Raw genomic sequence first — 21,472 nt, forward strand, 5'->3', positions numbered from 1 at the left:
CTTCCCTGCCTTTGATATCGCCCGCAGGCGGCTACTATATCTCTGAAGGCTCCGAAATCGTTTTAACGCAAAGAAAAGCCACAGATTGTGGGCTGTTCCGGGAGAGATGAGAAAAAGAACGTATGACTGGTTGTCCCGGACAACCATTATTTTTCAAGAATACGTGAAAATGAAACTGCCTGACATAAACGAACTCGTCCACGTTCGAAGAAAATGTGACCAAATAAATGTTTTCCAACTGACACAGAAAAACGATAGTAACAAGGGAGATAAGCGTGAGCTCTTGTGGAAGTGGAAGCCTCGTTGCGACTCCGCGGGGTGAGTGACGGGCGCCATCTTGTGCTACTTCATGCAAAACAGCAGAAATGTCGTGGTTCTGTCTGAAAGACTTTGTGTTATTGTTGTAGAGTATGAAACGAAACACAGACACAACGGATACAAATGTGACACACAGAATATTGGTAAAGCGTACAGAGCGTTCCCTCCATCAGTTTATTGAATTTTAGTTACAGGTGCGTATGCTGTGACACGCTCAAAAATATCTGTTCCTCATGTTCGAATGAGTAGATTTGAGACAAAAACGTTCAGATAACGTCAAATTGCCGTAAACATTGTGATATTTATACCGAAAAGACATAAGTAATTTGTTCTTGTGTGTTTCCAGAGCGGGGGGAACACCATCCAACGCAATATTTCGTCTTCTGTATCAAATCGGCACTGTTGCCCGAATCGGCACCAGACGTTTCAGTTGCTCGATCACCATGCCTCTTCCAAGCCGGGCACGAGTGTATGCCGATGTCAACACACACAAACCGAGAGAGTACTGGGACTATGAGTCCCATGTCGTGGAGTGGGGGTACGTTTGATGTTAGATTTTATCTTGTAATGTTACTTTATTTTACAGTTGCATGGATGTATTGTAAAAATCACCAAGCCTCGGACAAGAGTCTTGTGAGTCAGCAGTGCAGCTACTCACCTGGTGTTGTATGAATCATGATTAGAACAGTACTTCAGTTGTGAATCGGATTGTTACAAGGTGAATTATTAAGTGGAAACTACTTTTTATGGACAGCTTATCCAAAGAGTCATCACTTGTTCTGAACCAGTTATATTTTTCCTTTTTTTCATGTTTAATCAAGGCACATGCCTCATCTCTAGGAAGTCATTGTGTGGAATATTTTGCCATAGGTTTTTGGTTCACATATTCATTGTTACGCGGTTGTATCCCCTCCCACCTATCACCTCCTCACCCTCATCACCAACACACATACTATTTATTTCAAGTTTCATTCAGATGATGCTGTAAATGTAAAATTATATTTACATGTATACACATTGACATACCATGATAACCATCCTACTTGTTTACGCAGTGAAACTCTCCTTCCACATGACGCACATTGTGTATGTGCCGAATGCATAAATTTGCTGTTTTTCAAGTGTATAGAGTGTGCATGGCGGCATGCAATTATACAGAAGCAGACACATAGACTTACAGAGTGTTCATTGAGAAGCGCCTTACCAAGGAAAGTTGAACCTGGGGTTGAACTGGGTAAGGGTGAGGATTTTTCACACTCATGCTGTTACTACTAGTGGACAAGGTGGGCCTGTGATGAGGTCTAATGTGTTTCTTGAACTTTATAGACTTATTTAGTTACTGATTTGGCATGTGAAAAACCACTGCTGAAAATGAGCTTTGTAACTAGAGAGTTTCTCATAGCAAATTTCCAGGAAATAAGTATAGGCGTGTTATGGTGATGCACTTTCATCTTGTGTTTTCTTTAAGAAGAAGAATTTATGAGCCATGGAAAGAAAGTTCTTTGTGGGCTGCAACTCTCGCGTTCACTTGTATGTACACGAGTGGGCTTTTACATGTATGACCATTTTTACCCCACCATGTAGGCAGCCATACTGTGTTTTTTGTGGTATGCATGCTGGGTATTTTCATGTTTCCGTAACCCACCAAATGCTGACATGGATTACAGGATCTTTAATTTGCGTACTTGACCTCCTGCTTGCATATACATACACACGAAAGGGGTTCAGGCACAAGCAGGTCTGCACAAATGTTGACCTGGGAGATCGGAAAAATCTCCACCCTTTACGGTTTACCCACCAGGCACTGTTACCAAGATTTGAACCCGGGACCCTCATTGAAAGTCCAAGGCTTTAACCACTTGATTATTGCACCCATGGGCAAGAAAGTAATATAACTGAATTCATGCTGGTGCATTTTGATGGTTAGATCATTTTCAGACTTTTAGTAATTTTACCAAATTGACTGGTAAATTCAGTGAATTGAAATGCCATAATTATTCATAGTTAATTAGAAGTAAAATCAACAAATTTTAATGCAACCATTGCAAAGAACTAATAGGACGATAAGGAGTCTGGAATGAAGGATAGCATGATATGTCTAGAAATTGTATTTCAAGTAAATTCTGTTCTTATTTTGTGTTACATTCATGACTTTTGAAAAAAATATAAAACACAGTAAAAGAAATTGTAGGGTATGTGATTTATTTGGTCTATATATCTTATTTTTTCTATAGCAGCCTGTTTGCCTGTCCATGTGGCCAAAGAAACGGAAATTATCACTAATTGGAAAAGCATTTGGTCTTATATTATTCATTTATTATATATAAAAGTATAATTTACAAAACATGTTCATGTTGCTCAGTCACAGCTTAAGTTTCTATCATTAGCATGTTTATTTCCAATTTCACTGTCTATGTGACTGTGTCATCATGCTGTATGTTTCACTACATGACATTTGTATTTCAGGAATCAAGATGATTACCAAATAGTGCGGAAACTGGGAAGAGGAAAGTACAGTGAAGTATTTGAAGCCATCAACATCACAAACAATGAAAAATGTGTAATAAAGATTTTGAAAGTGAGTAATTATGATTTCAAGTTTATATGTATCCATTTAAAGTTTTGAACTTTTTTGAGGACTGTTTACTTTAAATTGTTGCAAGTGATCTGTTCTACTGTGATCTGGTTTACTGGCTTTTCCCTTTTATTTCTATGTTTCGCTTTATAAATATATTCATAATTATTTTTTAAAAACCTATTGAATTTTGGCCAAATTGAGCAGTTAATAGGTCTAGTTTTCATCAGTTTGACATGGTAAATATATCTAGCAAAATAGGGAGTATGGTATAAATTTCTGAATATATATTTAACAGAATAAACTCCAAAACTCTTGCATTTTCGAATTTAGGAGGGGATACCAAATTTTCTGTTTCCTCATGCGCAAAGTCCCAGACACGTTTTGTCCCTCAGCAGTGTAACCTGACATGTTTATCATTTTATGATTATTGATTACATCTAGGAATGTTGTTATTGACTCTCCTAGATTTTACAGAAGTTTTCTTCTGAGAGAAAAAAGTATTGAGGAAGGCAAACACCAAAATATTTGCTGTCGGATAGTGTTGTTTTTTTGTTCTTTTGTTCTTTTTTTTTCTTTTTTATCATCTCTCTCTCTCTCTATTATATATATATATATATATATATATATATATTATATATATATATATATATTTTATAAAGATTACTTGTGGTTTACACGTGTTTTGATCTGAATGTTTATTGGTTTCTTTTTGTAAAACTCACCATTTGCTTTGCATTTACTCGTTGGTGTATTGATAACCCTGAGTTTGACACCTGTTACAGTGTTAGATATTTTGATTTTTGGTGTGGTTTTGTTTTTGTGGTTCCTTAGTTTTTCACCTATTTTAAATTTCAGCCTGATTTGGTTTATATAGTCAGCTGGGATCTTGCTGTCTTTGCGAAAGAGAATTATTTCATTGTCTGTAGCTGGTGGTTGTTTAATGTATGCACTTAAAATTTTTATGTAAATCATACCAGTATTATTGTTCATAAAATCTTTATTTATGATTACAGCCTGTGAAAAAGAAGAAGATCAAGAGAGAAATCAAAATTTTGGAAAACTTGCGAGGTGGTACAAATGTTATCACTCTGCTTGCCATCGTCAAAGATCCAGTGGTAAGTTAATCTTTTTGACTCTTGGACCAGGGCTGAGCAGCTGTGGACAGATTGAAATAAATAGTCAAAAATTGTCTTTATTTCATTTTTTTTATTTTTTGGAATGATACATGATTTACTTCAATTGATAGCTGTGTAAGATTTCGATTTTTTTTCTTTTATTGTATGTTCTTCCTCATTTTTATGCAGGATTCCTGTTTCTTCTGTGTGTTAATTACAGATTTTGTAATTTATTGACATTTACTGAATGATTCCATTAATTTACGATTTTCATGTCTCTTACATGGGCGCTGAACACACATGCTTGCATGCAAACATGTTGTTCTGCATATATCCATCTCTCTGCATATGGGTGTGCTGAATGATTTGGTTAATTCATGATTTTTTTGTGTCAAACACATGCGCTTAGTTATGCACATGTGGGTATACGCAGCATGTACCTCTGCAAATGACCACCTCTCTGTTTGTGTGTGTTTGCAAATGATTGTTTAAGAAATGTTGTGTTTGTTCATTGTTTCCCTGAGTCCGTGAGGGTGAGGGTTCAAATCACGCTCTCACCCTTTCTTAGTTTGACGTGAAGATCAAACTGCATGACTAGTCATTCGGATGACTCTGGCAAAATTATATAGAAGAAATCTTCTCTGATAGGTTCATGAATATATTTATAAGCATGCACTTGGGGCCTCACTAAGCGCATTGGGTTATGCTGCTGGTCAAGCATCTGCCTAGCGAATTATATTGAAGAAATCTACTCTGATAGGTTCATGAATATATTTATAGGCATGCACTTGGGGCCTCACTAAGCGCAGTGGGTTATGCTGCTGGTCAGGCATCTGCCAAGCAGATGTGGTGTAATGTATATGGATTTGTCTGACTGCTGTGGTCCTTGAGAAACAAACTGCCTTTTTAATTACACATACTTAAACGTGACCCACTAGTGCAGACTTTGGCAGGGGTCTGACATTCCTGTCCTGTGCAAACTACTATCTGCCTATGCAGAGAAAACGAAAGTAGCTATGGCCGATAACCTTCAGGATTTTTTACTAGCGGTGATACTGGACATGCAAATGTTTGGATATGTGTGAAGGGATGTTGGGGTTTTGTCATGACTACTGTAACTTGTAAGTTATTAACTTTGCTTCCTGGTTTGCATAAAGGATATGTATAACATTAAGAATGTAGTTAGATATTGGTCTTTCATCCTAGGTTTATAAGTATTTGTCTCTTGTGCAGTCTCGAACGCCAGCTCTTATCTTTGAACACGTGAATAACACGGACTTCAAGGTAAGGTTTATAATTTGACATTACTCTTGTGCTTTCTTTTTATCAATATAATTATTAAATGATCAGTCTGAAATGACATTGCCAAAGAACATGGTTACTGTTGTGGTGGTTTTACCATTTTCTCTGAAATCTAAAAGGAATGACAGTATTGAGGTGTGCTAAGCCTACATACAGTAATAGATTTATGTTAATTTAATTTGTCAAAATGCCTGTGTTATTGGAGGATTTTGGGTCTGCATTGGGGAAAGGAAAACTTTTCATACTGTTGTGGTTGTTTTACCATTTTCTCTGAAATTTAAAAGGAAATTACAGTATTGAGGTGTGCTAAGCCTACCTACAGTAATAGATTTATGTTAATTTATTTGTCAGAATGCCTGTGTTATTGAGGATTTTGGTTCTGCATATAGGAAAGGAAAACTTTTCAATCTCACACAAATACATTAAAGAAAAAAATTGTTCAGTAAAGAACTTTTGGTTTACCAAAAATTCGGCTATTCAAAGATGCAGCCCACCAGCAGTCTTTACCAAAAGGACTCTCATGGTTCTATAACATTCCTCTTTTTATACTCTTTAAAATATGTGCTAAACTGTTAACTTTTTCACTTTCCCTCGGCCCCGTCTTCAAGGTTGCTACATGTTGAGACCTGTCAGAGTCCATAATCTTGTCTAATGTATACAGATCAAATAAGCATGTAACGCTCCCACAATCTGTGTCCTCAGTCCTTTGCTTCCGAAATGCATATGTATCCAGTATCCACCTGTACCTGAGACACAGTATGACTGCAAAAATGGAAGCTGCAGGGCAAAAGAGTAATAAATGTGAAAGCACACTTTAAAAAAAAAAAATTGAAGAAATATGTGGATGTGAGTTGAAACCAACAAAAGAAGAAAATGTGTGTATATATGGTGATAGTCTTTCATGTTTTTTTTTCAGATTATTATCAGCAAATTTCAGTGTTACAGAAGGGTATATTACCTGCAATTCAGTGTTACTTAAAGTGGTTTTTGTTTGCAAAAGTGCTAATGTAAAAGAGAATTTATTTATATTGCAGCAACTGTATCAGACTTTCACAGACTATGATATACGGTTTTACCTCTACGAACTGATGAAGGTACGTGATATAAGTATTTTATTTTTTAGAATGATGCTTAAGTATGAAATCTGCTTTTGAGAATTGTTGTGAAAGGTTAAAATAAAAGTGCAGATTTGAAAAAAAAGTTTTAGTTTTAATTCAGTTTAGCAGTTCAAAATACATTAAACAACTTGTGGCAGTTGCACAATTTATCAGATTTTCAGTACCTGGTAGCTGTCTGTTGTAGTAATAAAAAAAATGGAAATGTAGAAGAAAATCTATATATTGCATTTAGAATAGTTGAGCCTGTGTTTATTGATTTGAAATGTTGCTTTCATTATTTGCATTGCTATATTAACAGAGGTAATTATTCTTTCACATTGTTGCCTGTGTCATGTGATAGGCTCTGGACTACTGTCACAGCATGGGGATCATGCATCGAGATGTCAAACCACACAATGTCATGATCGACCATGAAAGTAAAAAGGTGAGACAACCTCTCCTGACAGATCAGTGTTTGTTTTCATGGAGCACAGTTTCTTTGAAATTTTTGTTTTGTTTTTCCCCCACAATCACTGGTTTGAGCTGGCTGATAAGATGATGAAATAAAGGTAGCTTGCGTGGGTTGCATGAGCAAACTTAGTGTCACTAAGTTTGCTCACTGTTAAGAATGTTCCTGACTCCATGGTAAACTCCATATACCTAGGAACATCTTAACTCAAAGCAAACTTAGTGCCGCAAAGACCACCTCATGCAACCTGGCCCTCATTAACATAATTATTACATGAGATTGGGAAATTTATTTTTGTGATTTATTATTTTATTTTCTAAATAAACATTTGTGTGCGTGTCTGGTATGTAACATAGTTTCATGTGCATGGGCAGGAATATTTCTGTGTTTCATAGATTTCTGGTTTGGCATTTTGTCAGTTTTTGTTTTTCCTTTGGTATGACTATTTTGGTATCATTGACACTTGTAGTTGTACTTGGGTTAAGCGGCCCTTAAACCACAGCTTTTAACATTTCAGTATCACAAAAATCAGTCACTTAACTCCAGGCGTGTGTGACTGTTCTTATGTTTCCAGCTGCGTTTGATTGACTGGGGTCTTGCAGAGTTCTACCACCCAGGCATGGAGTACAATGTTCGGGTAGCATCACGCTACTTCAAAGGTCCAGAGCTGCTACTGGACTACCAGGTCAGTGAATTAGTTCATATGGTTATGTGCAGAATAATAGTACACAAAAGTTGAAAATTGTCACAAAATAGTCATCTTTGGGACTGGTGCTTGGCAAAAGTTTATCACAGGTGCAGTATGTATTACCATGTTATACAGAAGAGCACCATTGTGGCATTGTTCTTGACAGTTCACAATATGCTGCGTGTGTGTCAAATAAGTGGAACGGTTCAGTTGGACTGGCTAGTCTGCACTGATATGCTAAAATTTGTTATTCTTTGCACTGTTCACACATCACATGTATACACATTCTAAAACGGGCAAAAGCAGCCTTCTTTTCACATACAGCCTGTAACTCTCTCTCTACGGTAATTCATGGCAAAATGGATATCTTTAGGTTGATTTTCAGTTCACTCAGTTGGATTAGACTGATTTTAAATTCACTCAGAGTGGGAGTGTTACACAGACTGGATGGTAGTGAGTTCCAGATTTGGGTGGCAGTGAAATTGAAACCACAGTTTCTAACTCTCATCATTTTACATTTTGGAACAGGGAAAAGGATGAGTACGAGAAGAGTATTGCATGGAAAGAGATACAGATAGATACAGTGGATGTGGCCCATGAAAATAGCGATAGGCAGTTTAGGAACTGCAACTTTGTGTTCACATTGCAATTGAACAATGAGCCAGTATAGATCTTTTAAAGAAGCTTACAGAATGTGGATGTGTTACAGATGTATGACTACTCTCTGGATATGTGGAGCTTGGGGTGCATGTTTGCCAGCATGATCTTCAGGAAAGAACCCTTCTTCCATGGTCATGACAACTATGATCAGGTACTGTGTCAGTAAATTCAGTATGTTTGTGATCATGTGTGTTTTGCCTGTACATGCTTGGCAAATTTCAGTTCTGTATCTTAACATACACTTCACAAAGAGGTTGGAGTTGAAACATACAGAGTTGAGAGGATTGGTTTAGGAACAGGAGCACATACAAAAAATATAGTTCTGAAGAAAGTGAGCATGAAAAGTGTGCATTCTTTGTGCACAGAGAGAGGAAAATAATATCTCTCAGAAATAGTGTTTACACTGACATACATGAAATGTGTTGTGGTTTTTGACTGCATGGTTAGGCAGTGCATCCCTAAAGTGGACTTTTTTTTTATGAGAATGCATGAAATCAAAATAAAAGTGCCAGGTTACTAGCTTGTGTGAATGTCTGACAGGTGGTTGAAAAGATCAACTGACTGCAGACATTGTGTAAAGTGATTTGGCAGAGAGGGTCAGTACCTTCCAGCATTTGTGTGTATATTTCAGATGTGTCAATGGTTCAAATTTTACTGCGACCCTGAAAATGTGTTCTAGCTTTCTCTTGTAATGGTAGAGAGTTTTGCATTGATCATTTGGTGATTTTTGTTATGAGTTAATCTTTTCTTTTCTTCATTCTTTATTTTCTCCTTCAGTTCTTTCTCCCTTTCTTCAGGAGTTGAAAGGGGGAGGGTGCACATGATTTCTTATACAGATAAAAAATCTAAGAAGAGAAGAGTTAGGGCTATGTTTTGTCATTGCATGATTTTTGTGTTTTGTTTCAGTTGGTACGGATAGCCAAAGTTCTAGGCACAGATGACTTGTATGGCTACATTGAGAAGTACCAGATAGACTTGGACCCTAGGTTTAATGATATACTTGGCAGGTAAGTGCATTTAACCCAAGTATTAAGGGGTGTGGAGTAATCATACTTTAACATGCAAATAAAAGAAAATTGTGTTTGACCAGTAGTTCGTAAACAACCCTGTTTGTTAGGTTTAAAAAGAATTAAGTTTTGTTTGTCAAGACAAGGTTTCTTTCCAAGAATAGGAACCTATATCACTCGATTGTAAAATTAGGAGAGGAAATGGATCAGCCTTTCAAAATGATTGTTGCCACATGGCAGCAATTGATTAGAAAAAAGAATTTGGATTTGATGTTCTCAACTGTATTTTGTCCATCTTAGTAATGACACATTTGTTGTCAAAGGAAGCTGTTATAACTTCTTTCAGGGATGGTTTTGATATTTACTGCATGATAGATTATTTCTTTATTTTTATATTAACTAGTATTTGCACTGTTTTGTAAATGTTATATACTAAAAATTATTTCACAGTCTTGATGAAAGAACTTCTTGTCTTTTCTTCTGTTAGTGGAGTGAAAGTTTCAGGAAGGATGTGACATCAACCCACATATGTGGTTTATATTTACTCACCTGTTATTCTTTGTACATGTGTTTTGTATATGTTCAGTCAACTTTATAGTTGATTGTTTTACATGAAATTCTATTTAGATCAGGATTTGAATTCACTGCTTGAAATTTTTTTTTTTTTTTTTTAATTATCATACAAGATAGACTGTCCCACTTGATTTGGTTTCATTGAGTATGTATTGCTGTGGGGTAGATGAATGATTTTGGCTTGTAATTGACTGTGAGTTGCCATGGGAACAGGCATTCAAGGAAGAGGTGGGAGCGGTTTGTACACAGTGAGAACCAACACCTGGTCAGCCCAGAGGCCTTGGATTTTCTGGACAAACTCCTTCGCTATGACCACAATGAGCGACTCACTGCTCGGGAAGCAATGGATCATCCATATTTCTGTGAGCGAGCTCTTCTAGTGTCAAACATTAGTTTCTATGCATAGAGGGAAATGGTTTGTTACTGATGGTTGTATCTATCCACAGTAGGGCTGAGGGGATGCAGAGAATTTACTTCTCTTGCAATCTCAGCACTGTTTTCCTGACATACTAGAAAATAGTATAACTGTTCACAAAATATCTCTCTTCTGTGACAAAAGAAATTCTTTATTTGATAAAATTAATGTTTTGTCATTACAGATCTCTCTGTGAAATTGTGACTGCTCTCCACAGGGAGAGTGCAGTGGTTTTTTGTTGTTGTTTTTTTCTTCTTCTGTTCCTGTCTGTAAGTTTATTTGTATCAGGATGGATACTTTCACAGAAATGTTTCATAGACTGTAACTGATGGGGTTTTTTTGTTGTTGTTTTTTTGGTCTTTGCCAGAAGAGATATTTGTACACTACAGAATTAATTCATAGACTGTAATTGTATGTTCCACAACAGACCTTGGTTGCTGGCTTAATCTAAAAGTGAGACATCCAGAGAAGCACTGAAGGTATAGTAGTAAGGGGAGAAATAAATCAGTTTTTGAATGACTTGAACTCAAACCTTGCTTCTGAGACAGATAATCAGTTCACTGGGCCACTGTTCCACTTCTTGATTTTGACTTGCAGTCCATCTTTTTAATGTGCATGTCTGTTTGGCTGTAGTTCCTTCAAACTTCTATCAAAGTTAGTGCACCAGTGGGCCATGTTAAGCATGTTTTATAAAACATTATTGGGAAGGGGGGGGGGAATCCTTTAATGCTGGTGTTGCTTTGAACAGTTAAAAACAGACATTTGCAGAAGTTACTTTTATAGAATTACAGTAGACAACAAATGCAGAATGGAGATACTACACTAATTAGTTTACCAGAAATTCTTGCCCTTTAAGTTGAGATTCTGTCATTGGCTTTTGTGGATCTGTATGTGCAGAGTTAATCGTTTAATGATGTTCTTAGTTTACTGTTTTTAGAGATGCCATATATTTCATTGTGATATAACTGACTGTCATGTTTTGTGCAAGATTGTATAAACTACATTGTGTGTGTGTGTGTGTGCAGACCCCATCGTGAAAGAGCAGGGACGCATGTCAACAATGTCTGGTCACACGTCGCCCACCCCATCCACTGCCAATTCAGGTCAGACAGGTGGTAGACACATCTCTCCTGTACCACTTGCTTGATGACAAGCAAACCTAGAGACATCTGTACACTTGCCACTCCATGTACCCCCTGCCCATCCATACCAGTCATTCCCCACAGCCAATCCTCCTCACAGCGGTAACACACCACTGTGGCAGTCAGGACAGAAGCATTAGGCAGTGAGGGGTGCAGATTGGTCAATATCTCAAACCAGTCAAGGCCATGAGGGTTTTTATTTTATTTTATTTTTTATTCTTAAACTGCAGTCCCAGAAATGCAGGCCCTGGCTATGAAAGCTCTTCTTCAGTTACATGGATGAACAGTTGAAAGGTTTCCTTTTTTATTGGTGTTTGTGTGAACATAGTTTTCTTTTGGGATTTTCCATTTTTATTTGTAAGTTTGTATCTTTGCACTGATTTGAGTGTACCTGATTCAGTGAGGACTTGTGGGCACAGTCAGTTTCAAGAATTCAGTATAAAACTGCAGACTTACAGTGTTTTTGAACCTGAACATGTGTCCTGAGGACTTGGAAAAGTTTTAATCAATAAATGATGTGGAAGAGGACATGCATGTAGCATGTGTTACTTATTGTTTCGTTCAGTTTGTTTCATTTGTTTGGACATTGTAAGGAAGAAAAAAGGGGAAATCTTATTTGAACTAGAGTTGTTAAATGTGTGTGTAGGTTTTGAATATTCATTTTGGATTTCTTTAAACATAGAAATTGAACATTTGAAAATCTATTTCTCATCTGTGTGATGTCTATTTCATCTCATCTACTTTGTAATATATAATCAAAATAAAACGAATGTTACTTAGATATTTAAAGATTGCTATGAAAGAGTTTAGTATTTAAATTGACCACAAATGGATGCCTTTCAGTTTCTCATGAAGTGTTCATGGTGACACGTGTGATTGGTGCTTGTATGAATGGCAAATAAATGACAATTAATATGATAGAAAGAAAAGTGAAAATGATTTTGAATTGACTCCACTTTTGGACTTTGAAACTGAACAGATTCACCAAGAACTCCAGAGTGGAGAAAAGAAGAATCAGTATTGGGTTTGCTTAAACCACTGATGATCGCACAGCAGAACATCCTGGAGCAGAACAAGCAGCTGGAGTGACTTCAGTAATTCCCTGTTGTGTAAATTGAAAGCGACGTTTATATGGAAGCTGTTTGAAGGGTTAGGTTTGTTGTAATCTGATAAAAGAAGAACCAAGCTAAGTTTGTATGCTACATTTGTTCTCAGATATATGTTATAAAATTGTTTCTCATTTCTTTGTAGGGTTAAATATGTCCAGTTATATTTTCCATGTTAGTTACTACAGTTACGTACATAAAGGCAGAATAGATATTTTCTTTTGTTCTTTTTTGGTTTTTTAATGTGTGCGTACATGCGCATGCATACACACACACATGCGCGCGCGCGCACACACACACACACGTGCACGCACGCACAATATTTACTTTGATCCCATTTACTTCCTTGGAGTGAATTTAAAAAGAATTGTTCTGTCACTCAAGCATGCTCCTGTAGAAGCTCTTTGAGAGCCGTATCAAGTGATCTTGCCACATTTGTGTCCTTTTCTATCCATTCTCTAATGATACAATAATTACTTTCCCTTCCAGTTTCTGGTAACATCTTGGATTATACCTGATGATGATTCATCTTTGAATATGAACAGCTGAGAAAATGTTTGCCTCTTATGATAAACACTCGCATTTTAGATGCCTTGTTGGAATGATTCATACCTTATGGGGGAAAAGTTCTTTAAACAAAATAAAATGCTATCGGTTTTTGAGCCTTCAAGCAAGCTGGCTTACGTCCCAGATTACATTGATGGTTAGTATATGTTTTTACAAGTAGATAGGATTTGAACTACCCATGTTTGTGATTTGTAATAATTCCTGAGAGATACGTACAATATTGATTCACACCTGCACAAGTGAAACATCCTGGAAGAGACATTTTGTTGGTCTAACTTGAGTTTGTGTATGTGTGTGTGTGTGCCCCAGAATGCTGTTACCTTTGATCAATCTGAATGATTCCCTTGCCCTGTGTCCCCCAACTGCCCCCCCCCCAACCCCCCATATCCCCCCTTTTTCAATTTTTTAAAATATATTTCAATGAACTTAAAAAAAAAAAGGTGTTTGCAGATACTTCTTTTCCTCTCTGTGTAAATTGTTAATTCTTATGTTTTGTTTTGTTTTTGGATTACACAAAGTTTTGAATCCAGTAATTGCTCGGACTTTTGCCTTTACCTGGTTAGGCCTGACACAGTTATGACCGGTGCATCTTTTGACATGCTGTGCGCGATGGTTAGACCGCTGAAACCATTGTACAACATTTCATTTGTCAGTGCTTTGATTATATGTTCTCAGGACTTGAAAAAGTGTAAATGAATGTCACTATGGGTTTGTTGCCAAATTGAGTGGATGTTTGTGGTTTGGGAGTTCAGAGTTTAAAGAAAAAAGTTAAAATTTGACTTTCAGTTCCTGTGGTGTTGGTGGTATGATAAGGCTTCATTGAAATATTTTAAAGTCAAGGAGGAGGTGATTCCTGAATGGAGAGGGTTTACAGTGGTCAGGTTCATTCAGGTTAACATGGTGTGTTGCTATGTTTAACTCTGTCATTGTCTCAGTGTATAGTCAGCATAGCCCTCTTTTGTCACTTTGTCCTGAAAAAGCAAGAGATAAGCAGATCTCTTTAGTGATATGCAAGTCAAACATGATTCGCACTATGAATAAAGGAGAGGCTTTATTGTGATGCCAAGTTTCAGAAAACTTGTGTTATGGCTGTGTCAGAAGATTATGTTTGAATGGGTGGGAGCATTTTTGTATCATAAAGATATCTGTATTTGTACTTCAGCAATTTTTTTTCCCTTTATTTTCTTCTTTCTTTGAACATCCACCATCATCATTTTGATGTGGTATAGAGACATGCACTTCGGTTAAGCAGACCCTGGATCCCGGCTGCAAACTGTTCAGTATTATAAAAATGAGTCACTCCAACCCAATTGTATGACATGGTATTGGTATTTAGTGGGTTCTTGGTGGTAAATTTTAAAAAATTGCTTTTCCCAACATTTCCAGGACATGCATCTAGAGATTTCGTATCCACTTATTTGCAGGAAGTAAATGTATGGAAAGATTCCATGCATGATGGTGTTTGCTTACACTGCGCAAGTGATTCCTTGTAGATACTGATGATGGCCAGACTGAGCACTGCAGTTACTACACAGCTTTTCCAGCTTTTCCCACCCATTTTTAGTTTTTGAGCTCATCCCCCAACCCTGTCTTTGTGTGTGTGTGTTGGGTTTTTTTTGTTTTTTGTTTTGTACGTGTCTGGAACTTTAGGAATGTATGGGAAGCATGAAATTCAGGCTCTCCTACAGTCTGTGGCTTCTTAATAAGCAGTCTACTGTTGGAGCTTCCACCAGGGGGTCCAGTTAACTTGTATAAACCAAGAAGAAAATAGGCAGTGCAGGAGGAAACTGCTGGATCTGGGGGAATAAACAACAGAAATCAAGCAGAAGAGGGGCTAAAGAAAATTGAAACAACTCCTGAGGGTGCTCCACTCAGGTCCTCCATCTGGATGCAACCAAAGGAAGTTTTAAGTTGCCTCTATAAACGAGTCATAAAAGTGTTGGTCCTGTGTTTGAATCCGAGTCATGTTTCCTGGTGTGTTAAAGGTGGAGATATTTTCAGTCTTCCCTGTCAACAGATGTGCAGACCCGCTAGTGCCTGAACATTGTTTGTGTACACATACAAAAGATCAAATGAACACGTAAAAGATTTTGTAATCCATGTCTCAGTTAAGTGGGTTATGAAAACCTGAACATACCTGATCATGGAGGATATATGGCTGCCTAATGGCAGGGTAAAAAACTGTCATGCACTTAACAGCCCACTTGTTCAAGTGAGTGAATGTGGGAATTGCAACCCATAAACACAGAAGAAGAAAGGATTGCCATGTCTTTGGAAGACCAACCATACCTCTGTTGGGTAGTCTATTTTGTTACAATCAGATGAAAACATAGAGGTGATCAGTCCAGCTCAAGTGGCAGTTTCATGCATGCATGTGTGTTTGTATGTCTGTGTGCTTAAACACTTGAGTATATCAGGAAGACAACAAAAAAAGAAACTGCATTTGGCCTGTATTTACAGAAAGCCTTCTTGCTAATTAAGAAGAGGTGTCCATTTACATTCTTTGTATGTTTCATGAACCTGGTCTCAGATTTGAGATAGTCTTTTGACAAGTCCATTTGATAGTCTTTTGACAAGTCCATTTGCCTACTTTCTTACGTTTTTGTGTCATCTAACCGTGATGAGGTTTGAAGTATAGCAGAGTAACCATATGTATTTAAAAAGAAAGTTGGCAAACATTTTTTAATGTATTTACATCAGACTGCTTGATGGATACATTCAGGCTAGGAGCCCATCTGTATCTCTGAATAGCCTTCCCTTTGAAGGCTATATTCGTTTAGTAATGCTCAGCTCTTCGGGTTTTGGTATGGTGTTGATAGGTAAAGCCAAAAAGGGGTATATAGGGAATGATGCCTTTAATCCTTGACAAAAATGAGCAGGACATGGAAAGAAAGTAGGAAAACGTGCTTATTTTAGCCATCAATAAAGGAAAAAGCAAATGCTTGCACTGAAGCAACTTTTTTTTAAGGTGGTAGTACACAGTATACTTGTCCTGAAAAACTAGAACAAACAAATTACCTGTTTTTGCAGTTTTTGTTTGCTAGTCAAAGGGAACTTACGTCCTGTGATAGGTACCTTTGATTGTACTGTGTGATAGCTACTATTGGTTATTGTGTTTTCTCCCCTATTTGGCCAAGTTGGAAAGCTTTCCACCTTCCCTTGTCTCCTCTGCTTAACGCTTACTCACCCTGCTTTCTTGCTTGACCACCAAGATGTATGGTGTCGATGTGAGCTTACGTGGAAAGCGCTGACAGCGTGTGGTTGGTGCGTGTGCAGGTGCCGCAGTGAGCAATGCCGTGGGTGTGTCGGGCTCGCCCGTTCTGGCAGCCAGCATGTCTCCCCTGCCCAACAACGCAGCCACGGCTCAGACCTAAAATAAAAAAATAAAAAAAGCACTGTCCTTCCTCCCTCCCCGCTCACCCTTGTCCCCCCTCCCCCTACCGTCCCCTTTCCCACCTCCCCTGGTCGCTCGCCTGTCCTCAAGCTTGGCACACCACTCTTGACTGTCTGGCCTTGCAATCCATGTGTCCACCTTGGCTGCTGCTGCACCAGCTGCTTCTAACGGGGGATGGAGCTTGTGATACGTGCTCATCAGGGGGTTCTTGACATTGGGGGGGCAGAGAGGGGTGGACTGACTGACTGACTGTTGTGGGGACATCACTGGATGCAGTATTGGGAAGCTCGTCGGCTTGAACTGAAAAGTGGAAGTGTCACAGAGAGAATGATGCCAAGAAACTCTTGTCCATGTTTTTGTTCAGGGGAACTCGGCATTAACTTGAATGAGAGAAGAGAGAGATGGGCAGGCATAAATGGTCTTTTTTTTTTCTTCTTCCTCCAAATGGGGAGGGGGCAAGTCCGAAGAAAACGGACCACTGAGAAAGTGCATTCTCTTTTCCCTTTTTTTTTTTTTTTTTTTTTATCAGGGGGGTGTGAAGAAACATTCAGGTAGGAAAACTGGTACCTCATGAGAACGTGGCCCGGTTCTGCTTTGTTGGAGTCCCTGAACAGTGAATGAGTGGAAATGTTAGAGAGTGCAGTGGATGTGTGGTGTGTGTTCCGAGTTGTTGTTGTTCTTATGTCAAACTTAATATTGAACGTCACACTTCATGTTTGGTAACATTGTCATAGTATTTATCAGAATCTAGAAATGGTGGGGCTTTCTTGTCTTTTTTTTCTTCAGTCTTGCAGTTTATGGTTTATTGCAGGAATTGGTAAGTATATTAATATTTTAGTTGAGACAGGTTTGTGTTTAAATTAGTGATCTGGGTTATGCAAGAGCATGTGGTGATGGAAAATAAATTCAGAAGCATTAAGTGCACTACCCAGATTGAAATTAGTGCATGCAGACTGGTTTGGAAACTCGAGAGTAAAAGTGACATGTAGGAAACTGACTGAAAACCCAGTTGAACAAAAATGGAAAAGATATGGGGTGTGGGGAGTTCAAATTTGTCCTGTTCAGTGCTGTAACATTTATTAGATTTTTTTTTTTTTTTTCAGATTCAGGCTGTCTTTTTATTTTTTGTTTCTGTTCACGTCTTTGCTCCTGGTTCTTCAGTTTTAGAATTCATTTTTTTAATTGTTGTGTTTCTGCATTAGTTATGTTGGTGAATATGTCAGACAATTAGACAACACACAAAAAACGCAGATCTCAATCACCCCAGCAAACAAAACAATAATTTATGTGATGGGTTCATTTTGTTCTTTTTTCATTGTGGTCACTTGACATACTTCAACCAGCAGTAATGACAAACAGTGACCATACAGTGTAAACTTTATAAGTTTGTTCTAAATTATAAAAAGAAACGAACAAATACCTAATTACAGATGAAAAGTTTTACTAAAGAAAAAAAAAATCAAATATCACATTTAAGACACAAGCATCAGTACTAATACATATTTTGTCCATACTGTAACTAAGGCACGTTTGAAGATGATGGAAGACTTTTCTCCTGTTTCTACTCCATTGGCTTTAGGCGTCGAGCGTCTGCAAGTATGAAGGGTACGACATACGACTGTGGTACCCTCATATTGCTTTGGATTCTTACTCCCTTCCTGTCACCTGAAGCATTGAAAGATACTTAATTTGTCGGTTGTGGAAATTGCTATCCCCTTTTGTTTGTTGAATACTTTGAATGTTTGTGCCTGCATGCGTGTGTTTAATACATACATGTGTATTTGTCAGGCCTGATTTGCTTCAGAAAGATTAAAAGTCTATTTGGAAAAAAAAATATATATAAAAAAAAATTAAATGGGGGAGGGGCAGTGGGGGGGTGGGGGGGGAGGTGTAGGATGGGATGGTTGTGGAATCTGAAGTTTGGTGTCATTGGTCTTACAATTTGAAGACGTGTGTACATTTGATGCTGACACTGAGTATTGGTTTAATTAAATTGTCCGGGACTGGGATCAGCAGAATTTTTAACTTGACATTCACTATATGATGCTGAAAAAACAAGGTCACTGATAATGTGCAGCCAAGTGGCATTCCAAAAACTGAAAAGCAGAATGGGGTAGAATTGGCAAGAAATGCATGTATATTACTCTTCAGTATGATAAGAGACAGGCATTCATCAGTCTCAGGAGATTCTTTTCAAAATACTGCATTATTTTGCATCGTTGTGGGAGTGGTTTTTGCTTGCTGTTAATGGTTACTCAGCAAAAGATGTACTGTTTGATAGTTTTGTGTAACATTTGAATAATTTTATGTCAAGAGTTAATGTGTTAAGGAGCAAAAATGTTAGCAGGAGTTAAGTAACAATTTAATGTGTTTGAAAATGTGAATTTGTTTGAATACAAGTTATTTTTCCCCTTTTTTTTATATGCTCATTTTTCTTCCATTACTGATTAATTTTGAGTGTTGAAAGGCAGTGTGTGAACTTGCTGAGAGTGTATACACACATTTCATACTGTTTTGGCTGTTACCAAGTTTTAATGGTGTGACAGTGACTCGCATTACAGAGCAGAAGACCATTCAGAGATCATCTGTTGCGGGGGAGAGGGGATGTGGGGGGAAGTTGGGGAAGGGGCAGTTTGAATTTTATGTCTTTTAGGTTGTTTTGAAATGAAGGTGGCAAAACAGCATTGCGCTCAGCGACTTTGATGGGCCTTTGATTGATTTTGGAATGCACATCATCATTTAAATATTTGCTGCTCTGTTCTTGAAACACTGAGAATAGTATATGTTCTCATGGAAGCTTTATTTTCATGAAAAGGAAGTCCTTGAGCGCCGTGGTTCTGCATATACAGGTCACTTAGGTGTCAAGACCATCTTTTTTTTCTTAATACCCATACAACAGTATGTGTGCGAGGGTATGCTTGGCATCCTGTTGTATCTACTCAGTGTTTCACTGTTGCGAGTTGGAATTCCCTCCCTCGCCCCCCACCCCCAATATTGCTTTCTGTATTCAAACGTCAGAATCTGACTGGGATGAATTGAGTCAAAACATGGAAAGACAAGCCATGCCCAGTCAGTAGCATAGCTGATTGCTAAAATGATGGTTACAGGATGCATAGCTCTTGAATTCTCGTCATTGTGATAATTCGGCATGCAGCTAATTTTGATTTTTTTTTTTTTTTTTCATTTGATGTTCTAATGTGCACTATTCTTTTTCCTTAAAAAAAAAAAAAAAAAAAAAAAAACTTTGCGAAGTTCAGTTCAGATGTGTACTACACTGGATTTTTTTTCTCCTTTTTGATAAAAAACAAAACAAAACAAACAACATCCATTGGAAGTGACAAATGTTGTTGAGTCTAACAACATAGCACATTGGTGCTTCACAGTGTGAGTGAGTGTATCGACCCTGTAAAACTCTAACAGACATTACTGTCATTGTTGAAAGCTGTCAGTCAGGTAACAGAATGGAGAGAATGGGAGGTTTGGAGTTGTTTGGTGCTGTTCATCCAGTTTTGGAGTTGTAGTGTTTGATACCGTTTATCCAGTGTTGCGGTTGTAGTGTTTGATACCGTTCGTCCAGTGTTGGGGTTGTAGTGTTTGATACCGTTCGTCCACATGTGTTAGGATTGTTTTGACAGGTGCGTTGTTTCATTGTCAGCATACAGCTACCCTTCCTGTTCACAGATCTGCTGATGTCTCAATCTTCAGGACATATCAGACAGGTGAGTGCAGGTTGTCGCCTCACCACCCTGTTGAAGGGTTTACAATTCCTTGGGTAATGCAGGAGGGGGATTCAGCTGTTGCAAGTTGCTCTTGTGAGGATGTTCTGGTCACTTTGTTCAGTTTCAGTGCTTTGAAGTGTTTTCATTTCTCATTTTGACATTGGGATGTTTGTAGGTTTTGGTGGTGAACCTGTGTGTGTGTGGGGGTGCATTCCTGTTTGAGTGTTGGTGTTTGCTGAGAATGCACATTGTAATGGATTAGATGTAAACGTAGTTTGGGCCACGGGCAGTTGTGGAACTGTTTGTCCCTCATCTTTCAACATAATTATATAAGGCAAGCTGCCAGATGTTGATGCTAACCAGTGTGGTTGTGTGTGTGTTGCGCGAGTGGAATGTGTGAGAGAGATGAAGAGTATGCTGTGGGATGTTTCGCTTGTGAACGAGTGAACTGTTTCTGACTCCCTCTCCCCTCCCCCCTGATGCCTGTGTGAGACCATGCCAGTCATCTGATAACAATGCAAAGCCACTATGGAGTATACTGTCTTATCGCGTGTGGGTACCATCATCTTCTGCAATACCGGTTCATTTCTATGGATGTCTCCATTAATTTTGTTGGTCCATCTCTCTTTTTCTCTCTCTCTCTCTTGTGGGAGTCAGTCTGATGTGATTTTCAGTCAAGACAAATTTGGAAATAAAAGATGATTGATGTATTTACAGACATTGTTACAATGGATTGAATTTATTTTTCCATATGGATAGCGTGGACTGAATGAGTGTATGTATGTAGCTGACTGCATTTATATGGTTCATTTTGAGATGATCACCATAGAGGAGGTATGGTAAAAGAAAAGTATAACATTTTTTACTTCGATGTGTAAACAGTGAGCTTGTGTAATCACCCGAGCTTAAATGGGTCACAAAGTGGGTAAGCTTTATGGCTTACATGAATAGATTTTAGGTATCGATGGCTCATCTAATACTTTTTAGAGCAAATAAATTTCTTAAGAAAAAACATGATGAATCATGTCGTCGTGGAGGTCACCATTTTGTAAAGGTTTGTGACAGCACGGAGACTCACTTTATTTGGCTGACTTGCAAAGCAGATTGGCACCCCACTTTGTCGGCAAATTCTATGCAAGGACTTTACAAAAGAAAAGAAAAAATACTGTGCAAGGGCTGTGTTGGAATGGAAGTTTAGCTCCATACAGTTCTGAACTTGAGTTAGTGGAAGAAGAGTTAAAACAAGCTGCTGAAACATCAACAATACAGAGTTCAAAGTTGTGAGTGCTGATGTTGAAACTGTGTTGCCCACTCCATTGTGC

At 38.0% G+C, this 21,472-nt stretch overlaps 1 protein-coding gene across 2 annotated transcripts; it reads left to right on the top strand.

The window, feature by feature from the left end:
* Window positions 1-318: 318 nt before the first annotated feature.
* Window positions 319-20,864, top strand: LOC143285466 (casein kinase II subunit alpha). 2 transcript variants are annotated; one of them, XM_076592769.1, is made up of 13 exons: window positions 319-512; window positions 665-856; window positions 2,785-2,896; window positions 3,910-4,011; window positions 5,245-5,295; window positions 6,348-6,407; window positions 6,772-6,855; window positions 7,454-7,564; window positions 8,277-8,378; window positions 9,134-9,234; window positions 10,021-10,169; window positions 11,248-11,325; window positions 16,314-20,864. In XM_076592769.1, the coding sequence occupies exons 2-13, from the start codon at window positions 762-764 to the stop codon at window positions 16,409-16,411; spliced, it is 1,143 nt and encodes a 380-aa protein (XP_076448884.1). In that variant the 5' UTR covers window positions 319-512; window positions 665-761; the 3' UTR covers window positions 16,412-20,864. The 2 variants fall into 2 exon arrangements, with proteins under 2 accessions (XP_076448884.1, XP_076448885.1); XM_076592770.1 differs by having other exon boundaries at window positions 322-461.
* The last annotated feature ends 608 nt before the right edge of the window (window positions 20,865-21,472 follow it).

This window comes from Babylonia areolata, chromosome 9, assembly GCF_041734735.1.
Source record: "Babylonia areolata isolate BAREFJ2019XMU chromosome 9, ASM4173473v1, whole genome shotgun sequence".
Taxonomy (NCBI): domain Eukaryota; kingdom Metazoa; phylum Mollusca; class Gastropoda; order Neogastropoda; family Buccinidae; genus Babylonia; species Babylonia areolata.